A 17,343-nucleotide genomic window follows, 5' to 3' on the forward strand; every position below is an offset into this window, starting at 1 on the left:
TTATTTTAAAACCCATCCAGTATAACCGGACAGTATATATTGTATGTATATGTATGTTTAATGAACGCAGCACTAGTAGGGGCACAATGATACTTTTTAGATTATCATTTGGCAACCCGCATTCATGTCCAGGACCAGAAACTCTATTGCGTCTAAATAGGTATGTTTGGTTATGGTTATCGGGGGAAATTCCTCATTAAGACATTAATCACAGATACTCGAATAACATCCATCAATCTCAATTAAATGAATGCGTATTCATGCATTAAATACCTATATCATATCATTGTATTAATGCGTCCAAAATTTTAAAGTAAATTTATAAATGGACGTTATCTCCATTATAAAGTAATGCCCTTTTGTGCGTTCGTCTGTCTGTTCGCCTGTTTCCATATCACCATATGTCACAGTCACAGCTCACAACTATTTTTTTCGAAAAGTACCTATAGGTCATATGCATAAATTTAGATTTGTAAGGCTCTTGGAGTTTATAGTTATACGCAATCATCATAATCATATTTATGACTGCAGATAGATAAAATATATTTATAAAGACTTTCAAGTAATATTCACGCGTTAAATTTAAGTAAATGGAACTGTAGAAATTTAAGGTTTTTAACAATATTTTCAGATAGATTAGAAAAAAATATTAATATGACTATAAAATTATACTTAATGTCACTTTATAATCGTTAAATGAATAAAATTACTTATATTATGTCAGAGTTAAACCAAGATAAATCTGCAACAATTTTGATAGCATAGACTGTGCAAGTGTTATTTATATGTCATAATTTCATAGAAGTTTTAACACATGCACAGTCTGGGCTATCTAAATCGCTGCAGACTCATCTTGGTCTAAATTTAAACATTTGTAGGTATCATTTGAGTTATATTATGGCCGATAAAGTGGAATGTGAATTGTGAACACCATCATCCACGAGTAGAATATGGGCTCCACGTGTACCTATTATGTAACGATGTAGGTAATCAAATAAATTGCGTTGCGCTCAACACAATAAGTACGTTGATAATAAGTATTTATAATATGTCATGTATAATATCTTCACCTTTTTTAATCGCAAAAAATATCTACGAATTGGCATCTAGTCCAGAAGAGTGTACCTAGGTTTCATTTATCGTTTATTTATGGGAAGATTAGGTAGGCAGGCATCCTTACATTTTAAGGTAGGTACGGTCAGCTGCAGAGAACAGCCTGCCGTGCATACAAACTTATTATGCGGGGGTGGTACATTTTCTTTGCAGCTGACTGACTGTACTACGGTACGGTGCCTCATGATGATTATTATAATTAGAGATGAGGCCCTCATCTCTAATTATAATAATCTTGACTACCTACTACACCCCAATTGTCTTTAGTTCAAAGATCCACTTCAATCTATCGAGTTAAGATACTTATGATACGTAATGAATGCTAATGAACAAAAAAGAAAAAACATTGTTCACATATACCTACACATAGCTACATATACGTATCCAAAATAATGAACTCGTACCGCCCATTGTAAATAAGGAATTTTAGTTATAAAGACGATACGCCCCGCCCTGAATAGGTACCTAAGCACCTATTTTTTTAATGTGAAGTTTGTTTACTGTGTTATTTATGAATGGCTTTGCTTTAATAACACCACCGTTGAATGTCAACCTATGTGTAAAACTATTATACCAAAATTAAATAGTACAGTGCTTTAGTTTATAGGTAACTGTTATGCTATATTACTTTTGTAATACAAAATAAATTGGAAATTACTATTATGTTTAGGGGCCCCGCGCGGTTATTTACTTGAGGCGTCATGTATCGTAAGTCCATAATAGTTATTTGTTTTACAAGGATGCAAATTTATTGTTTAACCCCTTAATCTAATATTTCTAATATTGATACACGAGCAATCGAATTATTCCAAAATTGAACTGCGAGTCAAGCGCGTGGCCAAAATAGTTAAATCTTGAGAGTTGCGAAGCTTTAAAAGCAGGAGGGTTAAACAAATTTTGCTACCAAATGAAGTAAAAAAACTCGCAATAAAACATCGTGTTATTGAATATATAAAGTTCATCCTAATCCTACTGATCAACGTGAGTAAACGCTCATGCATCATATTATTGAAACTTCCCAACTTCATCTATTTACATAAACAATAAGTAATATAAACGCAACATAATATAATAAAGTATCGTAGTATCGCAAGTAATTAAATATTTAGCCATTTTTGTAAAAAGCGACAATAAGCCGAAATGGCAAGCTATAAAAAATGCATTATTATTTATTAGGTACGTAACATAACTTTTTAGGTATAAAATTGGATCTAAACTATCCAATTTTCTCCTGATATAGCGGTCGCTCCACCCTATGTTGTAATACCTAGGAGCTGTCATAAGAAAATCTAGAAATGCGCCCTAATGCAATTAGTTTTGAGTTTTTACTTGAACCTGATACCGTCCCACCTCCAACGGACTAATGTAAAAGCGGGCGCAGCGGCGGAAAGCGCCGAAATTTTGAAACGTAATAAATATAAGCGCCTCGGTAGAGAGTACCATTTTGTACCATTTGGCGTTGAAACTCTAGGTCCATGGGGTCCCAGCGCGCACAAGTTTTTTGGAGAAATCGCGAAACGTCTGGTTGACGTAAATGGTGACCGAAGAGCTGGCGGCTTCCTAGCACAACGTATCAGTATTGCGATACAACGCGGAAATACCGCCAGCATCCTTGGTACAATGCCTCAAAGGCCTATTTTAGATATAAGCTAGTTATAGTAATCATCTGTATATATCCATTATGTATATTGTTATAATAAATAAAGTATATTTAAAATATCTTATTTTATTAAGTTACACAGAATTAAGCCGATATAGTAGACGCTCGGTAATCCGTAATCCAGTAGTAGCAGCGTGGTTCCATTTTTATCGCCTGTCACTGACACTATGTCTGTCACTCTCACACTTACATACTTGTTAGAACGTAACAGGCGATAAAAATACGACCGTGCTACCGCCACAGTAATCCGGCAGTTAGCGTCTTAGATGGCCCGCTCTATAATGCGGCAGTTTACACAGCCGATCGCCGGATTACAGATTACAAAGCGGTTGCATTGTTCGGTTTGTTTTATTGATTTACAAATCCGGCAGTTCCAACAATCCGGCAAACAAAAAAAAATCGGATACAGGATTACCGAGCGCCTCCTGTATTCATTAAAACAAAGTGTTTCAATAGTGTGAAATCTCGCTGTTTCTTATGATAATTGATATACCTAGGTATAAAACCAAATGTATAAAAACTATCTGACAACTAAGTAGGCATCCTTTCGTAACACGTGTAAATTTATAATTATATGCAAGTGTACAGTTGTGCATGAAATCGAAATACACAAACTCATAGTGCAACGTCGTAAATCTTTAGTTTTTTTGAGATGCGCAAACATCAGACAACCGGTCGTTGCCGGTTGAATGGGCCGTTGCGGTAACATAGTTAGTTGCCACAATGGTCGCGCTGAGTGTGGTTGTGCTGTCGTGCCTGGCCCTCGCCGCCGCCACCGACGTCGACCAATGTCCAGGTAAGTCTTTACATAAGCCATTAAGAACACGACCTGCTTTCGTCTCGGATTGCGTTCGCAGAAATCATGCACTTGTATACTTAGCCTAATGTTCACTGCATAAGATACTGGTGAAACTAGTCATAACACTTAGGTAATTGGACTATTATCGTGAAAAAACTTAGCATAACGATCTATTGATTTAAAGGAGACAAATGGAGTTAACTTACATCACGTCAGTAATTAGGACAAATTTAGTAAACTTCGTTTTTATATCTAATACCTACACTAAAATGTCAAATCGTTTGGCCGATCTACTACCCAATTTAACTGGTTTTGTAAATAAAAATAGAACTTAGGTAAATACGAGTGTCAGGTTAGGTATCTATTATGCTAATTTGCAAAGGCAAACTTTGGCACAGCACAGTAAACTTATGAACTATTTATTGTAACCATACCTACTACTTCTATTTTTCTACTAAAGAAAGGTACCTAAAAGTATCCCTTAGGTTAACCCTTAAAATATTGATAATGGGGATAAATACCTACTTTCAAAAAATGGTTTTTGTTTAATGTTATACCCGTAGTTACGTTTATTCTTTCGCAAGTTTATTTTTTGTAAATTGAGTTTTGTGAAGGAAAATGAGAGGGATGGAACTTGTGCCCAAGAACGTAGTGACGGACGTTGTGTAGGACGACTGAGAAGACTTAAATGGGTGATGCTGATGAGTGATGACTTAAGTTTTTTTTTAATTTAATGTCGTGTGTGACGTAAACCAGGACTGGCAGCTCCTAGCTTTGGATCCTTCAATTTAAATACAAAACTACACCTTGCTTTGATACTAATCGTATCATCATTGTTATAATGTTTAAAAATTGATTTGGCAGCACACAACAAACTAAAAGTTTGTTCTAGCTACTGTAGATAGGTAGGTAGGAAGCAAGCTAGTTAATACACGTACAATGGTTATGATACTTATGATTATAATTTGTACACACTCAACACAATTGAAGGCACTTTTTCTCACACTTGCTCGAGAAAGGTGTCATGCGCGTAGACATAGGTACTTAGAGTACATAATAACCGATATTACTCCCGAGGGAGAAAATCTTTTATTGTATTAAGTATGTCATTAAGTCGTGCGAACCTTGAAGATTACAATATATATTATAAGTTAGGTGTATATTATGCGAATCAAGCTAATCCTACCTATTTATTTATACCTACTACATATACTAGATTACTACCTCATAGGTATTCTATATACCGACCATTCATTTTTGGTTATTAAACATATACATTTAAGTATATATTAGGCTGTTTTCAATCGTGGATGAAAAGTTGTATGACGTATGTAGGTAGGTAGTTAGATACAGTCGCCATCAGATATATCCGAACGGCCTAGGTGCTCACTAATATCTGAACACACACTAACGCCTTGACATTGACAATAGAGGCGTGTTCAGGGGGCCTACCGCGAAAAGCGAAGTTCGTCAATTGCGGGCATTTTTCTTTGTCACTCTAATTTGGTCCTAGTGAGAGTAAAAGAGAAAGATCCCCGCAATTTGCGAATTTCGGTTTTCGCGGTAGGCCCCCTGATGTGAGCACTTTGGCCGCTCCGACTCTGATATATCTGATGACGACTGTTCTACATTGGTACTAGTGTGACAAATTGCCAGATTGTGACAAATTGTCATACTTATTGTAACTTGTGACACAACTCGACATTAAGGGCCTACTAAAGCCGTGAATGCCGGTTCGTAAGCCACGCCCGCTAGCTTCCTCACTCCCCGCTAGCACGCACACATGGAAGCGCTCCGCGGAGTCCGCGGCGCACGTGAAGGTGAAAGCTCCATCTAGCGTTACAAAAGTTAACTACGATTATACGCGGTCGGCCAGAAACTTAATTCTTAGAAAATAAAAAAGATGGCGTTATTACTTGCTACTAGAAAATAAAAAATTATATTGTTGTAAATTGTAATAAATCTGAGACTACAATATAGCCAATTTTTATTGTTGATTTTTGGAAGATGTCAATAGTATAGTTAATTGTAAGTATAACACTACCTATCTTTTTAAATTCGGTATCTTACATTGTTAGTTATCATATTTTATTTAGTAATATATTGTTGAGGCAGGAAATACAGGGTGCCGTTTTCCGACGACCAATTTTTCGGATGATAGTGAATCACAGTTGTCACCTACATATAAAAAAGAAAAAAGTAAGTATATGGTAACAACGAAAACTACCAAAAAAAAGTGAAACTTTTAAACAATTACTCAAACAATCAGGGTGATTCTTAAATTGTGTCCAGAAAAATATTTTTCACATATTGTTACGTATAAAAAGCATTTAGTTAATACCCTCAGGAAAGGTAAATAAAATGAGTACATAATCACGGTTGTCACAAAGTGTCCCTCAGTCGTGACGTTTCGGCATTTTGGCGGCCAACTCCACTATTTTGAATTATACAATATTTTTAATATAGCCTAAGTTACTCCCATGACTACGACACATCGAATGACAGCTCATACGTTGAAATTCGTCAAACTAGCGCTGTAGAGCGTGACAAAGAATCGGATACACATCATACATCCACATACACGCGGAAACCATTTTTCTGCTTTGGCAGTTGGGCAATAATAACAAATGAACGTAGCTAATAAAATCCATTTCTAAAGAGTGAATATGCCTCTAAATTAATCAAACGAACTGAGAATGTCACGACCACGTGTCTATATGACACGAACGTGGATTCAATAGTCCGTGGCGGGGAGAGAATTTTGAGGCCACTGTCGTGACAATTTGAAACATGTTCGGTATTACCTAAAAATTACCTTTGACTTTGCAAATATTAAATAATTAGCTCAATCTCGAATGTATTAGGTATATCTTATGTTACAAACAATAACGTGAAATGAGTACTGACTTTTAAAAACTCAAACACGGCGGTGACGCGTTAAGGTTGACCTTTTTTTTTTAATTAACACAAAAAAATCATTTTCGACAACATTTCTCCCTTCAGCCATTTGCAAATCAGACACCAACACAGTATTGCTGTTCTAAAAAAAAGCGTTAAAAAGGCTGCCACACGTAAAGGTAACTTTCTACCGAGTACTGCATGTTTATGTTACCACGCGCGGCGGTGACACGAAAACTGATCACAAGATGTATGTTATTAAAATTGTTATAAAGTCGTTATATATCCATACAATTTTTAAACCGTATTGTGGAATAGGTGTAAGTGTTAACATTTGATAAAAAATTCTTCCAAAAACACTTTCAAAGAAAAATAAAATATCATAAAATCCGAGGAAGTCACACTACACGTTCCGTGACATTTAGAACTTCTTAATATGTTTCTAATAAATGCTCTTAGTATATTCGGTTGACATAAAACTAGAGGTAAATTACTAAGGATATTGATATTTAGTTTACTTATTTTCTTAAAAATATATGCTATTCTTACAGGAAACACAAAATTGACGTATGTATATATGATTGTTATTTTGACTGTTTTTAATTTAAGTTAATTTTTATTGTATTTTCGTTTGTTTGTGATGTAATTATGGGTCTTTCACCTGAAATAAACGATTTCATAATATCGTTCCCCTGGCTTTGGTTCACTGTGATTTTCATTCCCATGTGTTTTGATATAAAATGTATTCTTCATGGGCATGTACAATGTTAAATCATATGTCAAGTAAATGATTATTTACTTTAATTAAGTAAAAATTATCGTAATCATAACAGTTGATCAAAGACATACTTATTTCTTTTCCCCTAGTTCTCATTCAATGCCTTTGGACTGGGGTTTCAACTAAAATCAACGTTTGGTACTTCGTTCTATAGATCTTAAAAATAACATTAAGTTGCTAAGAGCGTTCTATGATTCAGTGTATTATTTTGGAACTAATTGTTCCGAAATTCATTGTCATTATGTCATTCCTTGTCATTCCCTTATCGGTTTTTTTCATTCCCTCGTCGCTTTTACATTCTTTTTATCGATTTTATTATTCCCCTGATAGGTAATAAATTGACCAAAATGTATGCCTATTCGATTGATGGGCTTATATTGAAATTATATTTAATAATCTGATTTCAAAGAACGACCCTTCAATGCCCGCTATAAGCTAATTGGTTGGCTAATGGTTTCAAGAGCATGGACAAATAAAGTATTGACTAACATTATCAACACAGAATCGCGTTCCTCTGAAATGATCCTTTGATCGGGATATCCAAAATTGCACAACGCCGTATATTAGGAACTACTTTAATTATCAGACAGTTAGACAAGAGGTTGAAGCACCGAACCAAGTGTAATGAACTGATACTGCTGTTAAATGGTGGTATCTGCTATAGCAATTGCCTAAACTTACAGGAAAGCGATTTTGAAAAAACATTGTTAGTAAGCGATTTTGCTAAGTATAAAACTTTAATCGTCTTTGTCAAGACTAAGATATATTATTAAGGTATAAAAGTAGAGCGGTATAATTTTAAAATCTGAAAAAAAAAAAATTAAAAACAGTGTAAGTTCTAAGATATACATTATCAAAAACCATCCTGTATATGTTCACATTTATAGTATTTTTCAAACTCGATGGGTAGCTGAATTTTCTTTTTTTTTTATACTACGTCGGTGGCAAACAAGCATACGGCCCGCCTGATGGTAAGCAGTCTCCGTAGCCTATGTACGCCTAGAGGAGTTACATGCGCGTTGCCGACCCTAAACTCGCCCCACCCCCCACCCCTCGTTGAACTCTGGCAACCTTACTCACCGGCAGGAACACAACACTATGAGTAGGGTCTAGTGTTATTTGGCTGCGGTTTTCTGTAAGGTGGAGGTACTTCCCCAGTTGGGCTCTGCTCTAGATCTGGAATGACGTCCACTGGCTGTGCCCTACCACACAAAGCGAGATGAAATTCACAATGCCCATACCTCTCTTATCACAATGCCCATCCCTCTCTTTGAATGGCAATTTTAAGAAAGGGACGATTCGGTACGTTTTTCTTATTGCTCCTTGTCAAGTAAAATCAAACTGAAAAGCATACTTACTTTACTCTTTGCTGAAAAGTCATATTAGTCGTTGACGTTTTGACAGTATCCTGTTAAATGAATTATGTGAATTGTTCTTAAGGCATGCGGATTACAAATCAGAGGTCGCTGGTTCAAACCCCGGCCCGTGCAAACGAGTTTTTTTTTTCTAATAAACATGTTGATTTTTTTCTTTTTTTTTTTTATATAATAAGTATAATATTTGTTTTACATAAAGATTACCTAGGCTATACAAAAATTGGTATGAATAAAATAAAATTATTCCTGTCATTAAAATATGTTTTTAATACACATATTTAAAAGAATAACTTTATTTCTGTATAAGACAGACAAGATTTACTTTTACAATAAAATAGAAAATAAGCAATAAAGATATTATATAGTAAAAAAAAAAAACAAAAAGTTACGATTAGATTCGATCGGTCTATAGATGTCTCCCATTTTTACTTTGGTGTCTACACGACCACACGGCTACCGAAACATTACAGAAGCTGTCGAAACTTCCTTACCCGTTGTAATTGTTCAAAGAGTATTTGACTTTGACGTAGCTAAGCAAACACGCACACATGCGTAACGTGTAGGCCTGTAAAGATAGCTCCATTCGTAGTAGACCTCGGATTCCGTTACTAGTTAATAGAGCTACGACTCAACGTTTATTGGATATGTCGATTTTACGTAATTTGGAGCGCTGCGCGATTTGACATAGGTCTTACCTCTTTGAGGCACCACGGCCATCTAACATTACTGGCATAAAGGACGCAATTATGACTTTGACGCATGACAAAAAGAGAAGCCGAACTGCGTAAAATGGGCGTTTTCTGTTGAATTCATAAAATCAAAAACGAGAATAAATCCGTTTGTATAAGATAATAAGTTAATATTTAGTTGAATGATGTTTAAGACGAGATGAAAACCTTTACTTTAAAGTGGATTATGCTGGATGAAGATGTGTTTTCTAGTTGCACTGAGGTAAACACTAAAAATGTAGATGTAACTTTGGATTTATATTCTATCGAGAAAATTTTAAGCCTTTTTGTTTCGACTAGTATCATACCTCTTATCATATAGTCAAGATACATATATCCGAAAATCACGTCTGTTTGTTTCCGGGGCTAGCCACTGCCACGCTTCAAAGATCCCGTTATTTTTCGATGCAGGGCCTTAAGGAAAAAAGCTGTATTTTATCCTATTCGTCGACATAAAATATGAATAATAGGAAAATTAAACCAAAAGTCACTTAATAATACCCAACGCAGCCGCAGTATGTGTGTTAGTAATTATGTTGACCTGACCTAAAATACAACCGCGTGCAAAAGTATTGCATCACTGCATTTTTTCGTCCGCACCCAATATCTTTGTAGTTCTATACTTACCCAAATCTGAAAATTTCGGTATCAACTGAAAGCTTATAATGTAATGCATTAAAAAATTCAAGGAAATTTCTAATATGAAGACTGAAGAAAATCTGAAAACTGAAAGTAGTCCCAAAATGATCCAAAACCGGATCCGGGCCTCCTGGGTGTCAACTGCCAAGATAGCTTTCTTAAGTCTCCTTCTTATTGTCCACTCACTGGCAGCCACTCGTTCCTCACGCAGCTGGATGGCAACGCTTGTCTGGGATCGATCTCGGAGAGATGTTGTGACAATGGAGCGGTCGTCTCTCTCTCTGATGTACACTTTCTGAGACCGCTTCTTGGTCTGGAAATAAAGAATCCAGGCCACTGGAACCTCTGGTAAACTCTATACAAACTGTAGATTAGATTCAGCTCGGCAGCTACTGAACGTTGGCTACGCCCCTCTTACAGGAGCTGGACGACTTGGCGGACTTAAGCTTCAGTGGTTTCCATTTTTCCAGGTCTTCTTCACGGGAAAATATGCGGAGAAGTGTACCAGTCGATTTCTGATAAGTGCCTTAAAAGTTGTTTTCCTACAGGGGAGGGGTTGCCCTCCCCTACCCCTTGTTTTACAGATGTTAACTCGAGAAAATGCCAATAATCTGAAAAATACTGATCCATGTTTTTAGGGTTCCGTAGCCAAATGGCAAAAAACGGAACCCTTATAGATTCGTCATGTCCTTTACAATTGAACCCTGTATCATTAACAAATAAAACATTTTTCATTTTTTTTTTCATGTCCGTCTGTCTGTCCGATTCTGTCACAGCCACTTTTTTCCGAAACTATAAGAGCTGTACTGTTCAAACTTAGTAAGTGGATGTATTCTACGAACCGCATTAAGATTTTCACACAAAAATAGAAAAAAAACAATAAATTTTGGGGGTTCCCCATACTTAGAATTGAAACTCAAAAAATCTTTTTTCATCAAACCCATACGTGTGGGGTATCTATGGATAGGTCTTCAAAAATGATATTGAGGTTTCTAATATCATTTTTTTCTAAAATGAATAGTTTGCGCGAGAGACACTTCCAAAGTGGTAAAATGTGTGTCCCCCCCCCCGTAACTTCTAAAATAACAGAATGAAAAATCTAAAAAAAATATATGATATACATTGCCATGTAAACTTTCACCGAAAATTGGTTTGAACGAGATCTAGTAAGTAGTTTTTTTTTAATACGTCATGAAATTTAAAAAAAAATTTTTTTTCATCATACCCATACGTGTGGGGTATCTATGGATAGGTCTTCAAAAATGATATTAAGGTTTCTAATATCATTTTTTTCTAAACTGAATAGTTTGCGCGAGAGAACCTTCCAAAGTGAAAAAAAGTGTGTCCCCCCCCCCTGTAACTTCCAAAATAACAGAATGAAAAATCTAAAAAAAATATATAATATACATTACCATGCAAACTTCCACCGAAAATTGGTTTGAATGAGATCTAGTAAGTAGTTTTTTTTTAATACGTCATAAAATTTAAAAAAAAATTTTTTCATTAAACATATACGTGTGGGGTATCTATGAATAGGTCTTCAAAAATGATATTTAGGTTCCTAATATCATTTTTTTCTAAACTGAATAGTTTGCGCGAGAGACACTTCCAAAGTGGTAAAATGTGTGTCCAAAGTGGGAAAATGTTGAACAAGATCTAATAAGAAGATTTTTTTTTAATACGTCTTAAATTGTACGGAACCCTTCATGCGCGAGTCCGACTCGCACTTGGCCGCTTTTTAACTTTCCGTAAAGCCAATCGGCTTGTGGCCGTACAAATGTGAAATGCGCTCCGACTCCGCCCGTTCGGTGGAAATCGTACTTTAACTATAATATAAACTTACTAAATTCCAAAAAGATAGGTATATCTTTTCTTTACTAAAATCATCGCGGTACTATAACATATCAAAATAATAATAAAAACTTCGAAACACGACTAGTGTGGTAGGCATTATAAAGTTATACCAGTGGTGGGCACAGTACGGCCCGCGGGCCAGCTCCATTTTATCCGGCCCGCCGCAAGTCCATCGAAATAATTTGTGTAAGTATGACCCGCGAAATAATAAAAAAGCATTTTTGCTGCAATTCTCGCCTTCCTCTGAAATGTTTTAAGCTTTCAGGCTCGCCATGAAAAAAAGTTTGCCCACCACTGAGTTATACTAAGTAGGTATGGAGTGTGGATTTAAGAGGAGAGAAATCTCTTATGATAGAACTGTTGCAAAAGTGTCCAGCTATCGGCTATAAATAATAGTTCCAAATGTCTCCACAGTAGCGCTAGAGTAGCTTAAGAACCTAGGCGTTATTGACGGAGTGAAGTGCGCTGTCTATGATTTGATTTTTTTGTTCAAGTACTGTAGGTATTGTAGCGCCACCTATTTAAGGTTTTTTGATGACGCTTTTTGGTACATGGAGATTACTTTCCTTACCTCCACCTTCCATATAAGTAGGTGCAAAATAATACTAGTATAATGACGTATAAAAGAGAATATACGAGCATCTACGACGTCCAGCTAAGATTCTTACATCAATTATGATTAGAAGGCTGCACAATCGCGGGAAAAAAGTGATTATGAACAAAACAATGGCGGCCAACCGTGTCGGCCGTTCCTCTACTTACAGGCGTATTCTGATTTTAATAACAGGTTAAGAATCAGATCTAGATTAATTATATAATATATAGATAGGATCGGATCTGTCATTGTCATCACTTTTGACACTGACAGATCAGATTAATATCTAATCCTTAACCTAACTATTAAAATCAGAATAGGTACACCTATATTTACAACAACTTGTTTTAGCAGTTGTTCCGGTTACGTCCAAAATGCACAAAGAGCGCGCTTAACACATCTTGTCCATGGCTCAAATAAACTGCCTAAATAATTAATAATCAGCTATGCTATAGGCTATATCTAAAGTCTAATCGAATTACACTAGTTTTGTACTTTTCTTGTAAGTTAATGTTTAAGTCCATTTAATTTATTTTGACGCGATATATCGCGGGACCGACCGTCCCATGATGATCATGCTTTTCGCCGAAATACATATTTGATTGATGTTTGATTGTGGCTTGTATGTACAGTCACGGAATTTGAATGTTTGTCTCCTTTAAATCTTAATGCCAATTCATAGAATCGAAAAGAAATCGCTCACGTAAGCAAGTTCTGTGAGGTAAATATCTTTGATTTCGTGTAAAAAGATGCAATTCTCTCTTCTAGTTTTTACAGAGTGACAAAGAATACATTTTGATTTATTTGTGCATCACATCATGAACATCATGCATCATTCATTATGATTTTTTCATTCATTATGCATTCACAGTGCCTTGGATTTATTCTAATGCTGTGTTACTTATTTAAGTAATAAAATAAAATGTTTCGACTCTGTGTTGATTAATCAGTCAGTCAGTAAGGACACAATCATTTATAGGTATATACACCGTGGGCTGATAAAACGCGACAGATTTTAATTTTATTTTAGGCACGTACCTATTCCTGAAGTCATAGAAGCAAATTGCGTTTTCAGGACACGACACGAAAAAAAAAGCATTACAACGAATAAGTACTGTTTTTTTTATTTGCAGATAAAAATTACTAGTTTCCTTTAAAACTTTAATGTCAGTCAGTATGTATGTTATGTCTAACTAAAGTGGCAGCGTCACAGCTTTTAGCGTTTTCACTAAGTTATTATACTCGTAGAACAAATTATCACAAGAATTGTCATTAAATCTAAATCAAATCAAATTTTAGAAAACTTTGTATGTCATTTTGGTCTCTAAATGCGGTCAAAAACACACCATTAAAATCAGCCGGGTTTTATCAACCCACGGTGTACAGATAACCTTCAACAGAATGACATCGAAATAAATGAACAATCGATTTAAAAAACGCGTAAAAATCAGGAACAAAAAGAGATGATACGCATGAATATTTATACCTATCCAACGCAACCCAAAAGTGACAACCAGTACCAATACCCACCTACATAACATACAACACGTAACGTTTAATATCTTTAGGTATAAGTACGAAAATATTCGTACATACTCATACTCATGCATAAAAGATGAAGATTATGATAACTCGCGTACACAGGCCTACTTGTTAGGTGTAAATAGGCATTAGTTGCGTCAAAATGTTTAACTATCTTCAAAATTGTAGTTGCATCCCTGTTTTGTAATTGTAATTTCGCAGCTCACTGTACATATTTAAACGCGCTTGTATGGTAGAATTGTTTGAGGGTGATAGTGGCCTTACTATAAATTATACCCACTGTTTTGCAGGTGGTCGGTCCGTTGAGACCCTCAGGAGCGACGTCGTTCTGACGCCGTGCAAGAAGCTACCATGCAAGCTCAAGAAAAACACCAGGCAACAAGTCACTTTTAAATTTAAAACAGGTAAGCGAGTTACTTTGACTTTTATTTCTTTATTTTTAATATCCTGTGTCCCTCATAAGGCGCAGTGTACATTGGATCGATATTTATTTCGTGTTTGAGTTCGCTCCACCTCCATGTCTTCCCAGTGGCCTCCGCTTCTGCAATAGTAGTCTTCTGCCAGATGAGCTCTATAGAGGATTATGACCAAGATGCCTTCATACCGTGTCTTCGACTCTTACTGGCGCTTGATGTGTTAGCCAATCGGAGTCGCATTTCAGTATTTCCAGGACTTGTAATATTGGAGGATTTCTTGGGCCGGGCCGGTAGTTGGTATATACACCACATACCTGCCGTGTACCCGGCGGAGGCAGCTATTGATTGATGCACCCATGCAGGACGGTTTTTACATTAAACCGAGAATTCCTTAACCAACTTTCCAAGACTACCTGATTACCATATACGGGGCGGAGGTGGAGTTGTGTGCGATGGGTCGCTATTGGTAACATGCAGTCAGATCAGAAGTACCCGGCATCGACCACGGAATTTAGATGTAGTTACTGAGTGTAACCACTCCAGCCTGCTTATTTTGAATTTTATAAATGCTTAGTATAGATATTCATAACGTACTTTAACTGCATACCAGGAAAACGAGTCATTAACGTTTGTGTCTGAGTAAAAGATTATAAATTAAAAACCCTGAGCACGTAGATCTCGACAATAGAATGAATGTATCATATAACGATACGTAAACTAACAGGAAGTTTTATTTCTAGATAAGGAAATTAAAGATCTGAAGAACCACGTGCAGGCGGAGGTGTTCGGAGTGCCGCTGCCTTTCGTAGGTGTGGACGGCAAATCTGTGTGCGACAAGCTTGAGACGGAGGCCGGAGAGAAGGCCTCCTGTCCGCTGGCTGCCGACACTACTTATGTCTACAAGGACTCGTTCCCTATTGAAACCTTTTATCCAAACATAGAAGTAAGAGTGCACTGGGCTCTGCAATCGCACGGGAAAGATGTCGCGTGTTTTGAAGTACCCGCTAAAATAAGCAATTAATATATTGGAGATGTTTTCTTCTTCTTAAAATTAAAAAAATGTTAAAAATAGATTCATTTGATTTGAAAGTTTCGTAACAACTGAGTCCATTTTGATGATTCTTGGCCATATTTGGGCAAAAACAGAATCGTAAGGTATATGTCGCTTATGATGAGAGGTTTTGGTTTACATAAGTATTATAAATTGTTAAAGAATACATTTCTTTAAATTCTGTTTAGTTAGACGCTGATACATCTGGGTATTCGAAGTAGAAAATAAGTATAGGTACAAGAAGAATTGCATAGAAAAGCTCAAGTATCTCGAACAAAAAAGTATAAGCCATGTTCATGCTTTAAATGGAATGCAATAATTATTTTAATAAATGGAAGACAAGTGTTTAATAAAACTGCTCGTACTTACTGCTTGTGTTATTATTTAAATTCTAATTTATTCGCTAACCTCACGATACAACCCGCCAATCAGTGCGTAAGGTAAGATAAATAAAACCGGCCAAGAGCATGTCGGGCCACGCTCAGTGTAGGGTTCCGTGGTTACTCTTCCGGCACAATAAGCTAAACTGGAGCTTAAAGTATAGTAAATTGTTAACCAAGGGATGAAACGGTACCTTTCACGCGAGTTAAATAAAAAGGCGAATTTGCATAATCAGTACCTAATTAAAGTAAGTCTTTTTACTATGAAGGGGAAACTTTTTGCGATAACTCAAAAACAGCTAAAGTGATCATGTCCGCTATAGTTTTCATTTAATGTCTTTCTTAAGCTCTACTTCCACGATTTTTTTCATATTTTTTGGACCTATGGTTCAAAAGTTAGAGGGGGGGGGACACATTTTTTTTTCTTTCGGAGCGATTATCTCCGAATATATTCATTTTATCAAAAAATGTTTGTTGAAGACCCCTATTAGTTTTGAAAGACCTTCCCAACGATACCCCACAATGTAGGGTTGAAGCAAAAAAAAAACACCCCCACTTTACGTGTAGGGGAGGTACCCTCAAAAAAATTAAATTTTTAGATTTTATTGTACGACTTTGTCGGCTTTATTGATTTATATATCCATGCCGAATTTCAGCTTTCTAGCACTAACGACCACGGAGCAAAGCCTCGGACAGACAGACAGACGGACATGGCGAAACTATAAGGGTTCCTAGTTGACTACGGAACCCTAAAAAAGCCCAAGTTATAAGTAAATACTAATAAGTAGGTTAAACTCGTTACTTTTTTTATTACTGCCCCAACAATTGGCTAGAAGAAATATCAAACAGGATCTCATGAAAATCAGTGACATTGCTCGAGAGCGAAACTTGGAATCTCTCATATGGTTAATGAAATAACATAGGTTTCTTCTTACTTATACACGCACAGTAATAGTCTGACTGCGTAGGTAGTCCTACATGTGCAACAATTTAAAATTCTTTATTTGAATATATATTTATATATTCATTGGAGCAATAGCAACCAACCATTATATTAGAGCGGCTAACTATTAGCTGTAGGTACCGCTGTTTTTCCTAGAGTTACTTTTTATCTTTTATTTTGTTTATTCATTGGTACCACTACATATCTTATTATGCAATTGTCCTCAAGCAACGATTTTATAATAGCGACTTATTATGACCGTAAAGCTGCGAACGGGTGCAAGGTGAGTCGCATGAGGAACCAGTTTTGTCGAGATTAGATCTCGGTCGTGGACTTTTTGTCGTCGGCGGCGTCCCGCCATCGCCATGCCTGCTCGAATATTCCGAAGCTTGCATTTCGCAGACGAGTCGAATGATCAGATAAGCCAGAGTAGCTGCGACCTCCTGATCTCTCCGTAATAGGACTGCACGCTCATATTATTAAAATATCGAGCGTTCGCCTCGTTGACGGTCGCCGCGATTGGAATACATAATTGCATCAGTGTGAGTAGTGACGGTGACGCATTCCATGC

The 17,343-nt window shown here is 36.3% G+C and overlaps 1 protein-coding gene across 1 annotated transcript; it reads left to right on the plus strand.

Annotated features, from left to right (window-relative positions):
* Window positions 1–3,439: 3,439 nt before the first annotated feature.
* On the plus strand, window positions 3,440–15,817 carry LOC133533868 (NPC intracellular cholesterol transporter 2 homolog a-like). Its single transcript, XM_061872943.1, has 3 exons — window positions 3,440–3,569; window positions 14,273–14,386; window positions 15,139–15,817. The coding sequence occupies exons 1-3, from the start codon at window positions 3,497–3,499 to the stop codon at window positions 15,417–15,419; spliced, it is 468 nt and encodes a 155-aa protein (XP_061728927.1). The 5' UTR covers window positions 3,440–3,496; the 3' UTR covers window positions 15,420–15,817.
* Window positions 15,818–17,343: the final 1,526 nt, after the last annotated feature.

The sequence above is a fragment of the Cydia pomonella genome, unplaced genomic scaffold, assembly GCF_033807575.1.
Source record: "Cydia pomonella isolate Wapato2018A unplaced genomic scaffold, ilCydPomo1 PGA_scaffold_208, whole genome shotgun sequence".
NCBI classification, from domain to species: Eukaryota; Metazoa; Arthropoda; class Insecta; order Lepidoptera; family Tortricidae; genus Cydia; species Cydia pomonella.